The sequence below is a fragment of the Coffea arabica genome, chromosome 2e, assembly GCF_036785885.1.
Source record: "Coffea arabica cultivar ET-39 chromosome 2e, Coffea Arabica ET-39 HiFi, whole genome shotgun sequence".
Taxonomy (NCBI): domain Eukaryota; kingdom Viridiplantae; phylum Streptophyta; class Magnoliopsida; order Gentianales; family Rubiaceae; genus Coffea; species Coffea arabica.
Window position 1 is genome coordinate 2707764 of NC_092313.1, and position 4792 is coordinate 2712555.

A 4792-nucleotide genomic window follows, 5' to 3' on the forward strand; every position below is an offset into this window, starting at 1 on the left:
ATATGATCACGGTCCGTAAAAATTTTTCTGCAGAGAAACTTCAATCCAAACAAGAAGGTTATTATAAATGAAGGCCACCAAGAAAAAGGCAACTCTGCTAAACGCCAATAAATTAAATAAAGAGCATGAAAGGACGCAAAACTTTTTAAACCGACACACAAGCAATTTGGTTTTGGAATAAGTGATCTGACAGTCCGTATCTTACTATTCCAATTTTTTTATTTCATTTATTTTTGTACTCCTTCGGTAAGTTTTTGGTGACAATTTACTTCTACAAAATTTAATCAATTGCATGCTCCAATAACAATAATGTCTGGCAAATACAAACAAAACTGATATAATGGTCTATGACGTACAATCACTCTTTCCCACAATCACATTAAATTCCAAACGTCTCACTGGTTTTCAGACTTTTTGAACTGTGTATACAACGGCACTGTTGAGGATGATAACAAAATCAAATGCTAAAGAATCAGTAAAATTGTAACATCAAAGATTTAAGAAATAAAATTTAGCAAAATTCCGGGAAAAATGAAGAACCCAATAAAAAAGAAAAAAGGGAAAGTCAGTCCCCTATGACGTTTTACTATCGTCTTAATCAGAGGACGCTGGGGCTGTCCAGTATGATTTTACAGCAAAAAGAAGCTTCTCCCTCTCCAATGGTCCATCTTCATGATCCACAATCTGACTATCCCAATTCAGGGCATCTGCTATCCTCTTTGCTTTAACCAATATATCTACATCATCACGAATGATTAAACTTCCTTCGGGTCTTAAAATTCTATCCATTTCCAGGAGAATGTCTTCCATTTCACACCTGGGTCATAAATTGGATGTCAAAAAATCAGAAAATTGTCGCTCATGAAAAAATTCTTGGCGTATGGTCCTTGGCCGTATTAGGGTTTAATTTGCAACAATGATGCAGAGTTAGGGAACTAACCTATCTTTGTAGAGAGTGAATACTGAATCAGCATGAATGAGATCGTAAGTTCTGGGATAAGTTGACATTGCTTCGCACCTGTACCAGAATTATTTGCAAGGAGAAAAAAACTAATTAGGTGGAAAATCACAATAAAAGGCAGATAAATTGTATAGTCAATAAATATGGTGATATACCAGCTCTGGTAAGTCCCGATCAATCCTCGTTCATATATTACACCAAGCGTGTTGACCTTGGCCTCAACGGGAATTACATTCATTACCCAAACAGGATCCTTGACCAAACTTGCAGCAAATCCACCCAAGAATGCGTTCATGTCCAGTAAATTTCTGTACCTTCCAGCTTGTCCAAGTTGGTTATTAACAGTCTTATAGTATGAAATTCTCCTCTCCCAGAGTTGGGAGTCTTTCTGGAAAGTTTGTGGGGTGATCCCATTTACAGTTCCCGTGCTGATCCTAGGTGGTATTGCATTTAATCTCTTTGGCCATTTTTCCAACCGTCCACCGGCAATCTCTTCGCCATCAGAAACTTCAGGCAAGGGCGTTAAACAAGTCTCTATATTGGTGTACCTGAAAATGGGTGTCAGCATAAGAAAGGTTAGCATAATGAACAAATACGATAAATTTTGCATTTCCAGATTCTGCTAATCATTCATCATCCTTGGAGAAACACCAACCAGGCCTTATCAGGATCTTGATTGGGGCAGAATGCAGGACTGTTATAAACCTTCTTGAGCTTTTTGCATTGCATATGATTAGCTGGTTTTTGCCAGATAGCAATATCGTCCTTCTCCATCAACTTTTTCCAGCACAGGCTCTTAGCTACTTGCTCGATTCCAGTTTGTTCCTTGTTCAAATCCTCCCTTGTCCGCTGCCAGCCTTTCCAGTATTTTCTCCAGCGGATGGGCGGACCAGACAGGATCCAATATCCTCCGGGCCTTAGAACTCTATCAACTTCAGTTAAGAAAACCCCATCTGCCCAAGAAAAATCCCCAACAAATTAATTTCCAAAAAACACGGTAGTCTAAAATATAAACTCGGTATCTCATGATGAACAATTGTAAATCCAATAATTCCTAATTCTTCTTGATCCTTGTGCAGAACGCTTGAAAATCATATAATTATCAGCTCCTGTGGCATTCGAAATTACCATATTGGCCCCAAGGAATGAGGCAGCGAGAACAATGAGCCATGTCAAAAGCCCTAGAAGGATAAGGGAGCCTCTTGGAGGCTAGAACTCCAATTAAAGCAGGAACTCCTCGCTCCAGAGCAAATTGCACCTGGGCTTCATGTGTATCCCTCGGTGCAAATGACATTGCAAGAATATTTCTGGACAAAAGATAAGCTCCCCAACTTGCAACCTAGTACATTTATATCATAACATAAAAAACGTAAGACGACCGTGAATATTATCCAGATTCTGGATTTTATATATATATAAATATATTTAAACATGTAGTTATTAATTTTGATTGATTTTTTATATATATTATCCCAAATAATTCAATCAACTCTTACGACAAGAACTGAAGAATGTAAATGGAAAATGGATTTTTCTTGAAGAGTTCAAGAACTGAAGAATGTGAAGACAAGCATACAATGCCGTCATTGCCACGTGTCTTCGAGAGTTTGTGCATGGACTTCGTATCCACAAATAGAATATCTGATTCCTTCCCGCAAGTTGAGATCTAAAAAAGCTGGTTCGGGTACCCTTACTACCCTCAGTCTTTGACCCTACCCACAATTTCTGTCTTTCTGACAAACCGACCCCCCTCTTATTTTTATCAATCTGTTTTGCCTCGACGCATCAGACAGTCGGTGAGTTGTTAGTCCACAAGACATGACTTGCATCAGTCAATATTCTAGCCATACAAGGAAGCTACTCAATTTTGCTTTTCAAGTTCATGTACTTTGAGGGGAAAAAAAAAAGGCTAAACAAGCCACTCACCTAAAGTATCCCTTATTCACAAAACCCCAACTTTAGATATCAAAATCATTCCTCCTAATTTGTCCCCATCCTAGAAACAACAATTACAGATTAGATCCGCATAATCTTTGATCAAGCCTAATTAATGCGAAATTATCCATTCAAAAAGCGGAGTACATGCAAGCAGACAAACAGGCGGAGGCGGAGGCGGAGGCGGAGGCGGATGGATTGTTGGAAACATGCCCACAATTAAACCATTTAAACGAGATTGTCCCTGCTTTTTCCTCCTCCACCCCCCCCCCCCTTCTTCTCCCCCAAAAATAATAAAAAAGGGAATCTTGAAAAATTAAAGAGTAGGCAAAGTTACCCCGCAGCCGGTATCAATAGCTGTTCTAATAGAGCCATCTTTGAGATTGATCAACTTTCCAATATCATTAATGTAGGTATCAGCACCGTTGGGGAACATGGTCCCGCCACCAGGAAATCTAAACCGGTCGCCCTCGTACCGTATCCAGTTCTGTACGGCCTTCTCTACCGTCAATTCCTTGTGCGGCACATTGGCGTACCACGCCAGATCCCTGCTCAGCGGCCACTTGAACGGGTTTCTGTACCCGTAAGGCGCCGGTATCCGACACTTGAGTAACTCGTGTTTCGCCGGGCAGTGCCGCTCCCTATATATCAACCGGGACCTTGAAAATTTCAACGACCTTTTGGGGTCCTCGCAAGGTGTGTACTCACTGTACTTGACGTCGCACGGTGGGTAAATCTTGGCGGAACCATCGGAAACCTTACCTATCCCTCGGTCGTCGGCGGAGTGGTGGGAGCTGAAGTCTAAAGCCTTGGAGTTGGAAGTTTTTGACGCGGTGGTGGCTATAGAAGTGGTGGTGTTCTCGGGGAGGACACAAGAGAGAGTTGAGCCCAAGTTGGAGGGGGTGGTGAAGGAGGTGGTGGCTCCGCCGTGTTGCCAGACGCCGAAGAGATAAGAAAGAGAGCAGAGGATGGTGATGAGGACCAAGGAGTAAAGATTGTTTCTTTTCCAAGTATTGACGTGGGCGTTGGCTGCGGGTTTGGATATGGGAGTGTAGTAGGGTTGTGGGCTCGGACCCGCCATGGCTTCCGAGCGTTGAATTTTTCCAAGCCACTCCTTCTGTTCCTGTTTTGGGGAGACTGGCGAGTGTTTCAAGGGTGGTCTAAACTTTATAAGAAGTACTGCTAATAGTTCGTCTTGGTGAGCGTGTGTGTGGGTGTGTGAGCACGTAAGGGTGTTAGAGATCTGAGAAAGGGAGGAAGAAAAACAAGTTAGGAATCATGTGGGAGGTTACTAACATGTATGTATGCATGAATAATATTATACTCCTATTATCGATTCATATACTGGTAATACAGGATGGAGCATGAGAAGGAGGGGGGTTGGACTGGGATTTGGAGATGATTCTCGGGCATGTATGCGGGGGAGGTCAGAGGTGAGGAAGGGAAAAGCAAGAAAAAGGGGTGAGAATGGTTTTTATCTTTTTGGGATAGGGAGATTTAGAAGCAGGAGTGGACACCAATACAATATGGTACTATTATGTTTATATGCAGCCACAAAAGGATGCTACACTACACTAGCATGTGAGACTAAGAGAGTGATTCTTTTTCCCGGAATAGAGAAGTACCACTACCATTAGCCAGTGCTCCGATTGTCCGATACTTGCAGGCTAGTTTAGGTACCGCTTATTTCTTTTCACAGTAGCTTATTTATAGGCAATAAGTCAGTAGAAAGTAGAAATACACGAGGAAAGGAAACTGCTAATAAAATAAGGAAACTACCTACACATGAAACTGTTGAGATGGTACAATGATGTAAACTTCTAGAAACTTCTGCCCCAATATGCTTGTTGATGAATTGACGACGACACTTTTTGAGTAACAAAAATCAATTGCTAG

General features: G+C 41.5%; 1 protein-coding gene across 1 annotated transcript; it reads right to left on the minus strand.

Moving 5' to 3' along the window:
• Positions 1 to 348: 348 nt before the first annotated feature.
• Positions 349 to 4559, minus strand: LOC113730100 (probable methyltransferase PMT15). The gene is made up of 6 exons (XM_027254570.2): positions 3234 to 4559; positions 2090 to 2300; positions 1617 to 1914; positions 1117 to 1509; positions 941 to 1018; positions 349 to 817 (listed from the first exon to the last, which is right to left on the minus strand). Exons 1-6 carry the CDS (start codon positions 3975 to 3977, stop codon positions 595 to 597), a joined length of 1947 nt encoding a protein of 648 aa, XP_027110371.1. The 5' UTR covers positions 3978 to 4559; the 3' UTR covers positions 349 to 594.
• Positions 4560 to 4792: the final 233 nt, after the last annotated feature.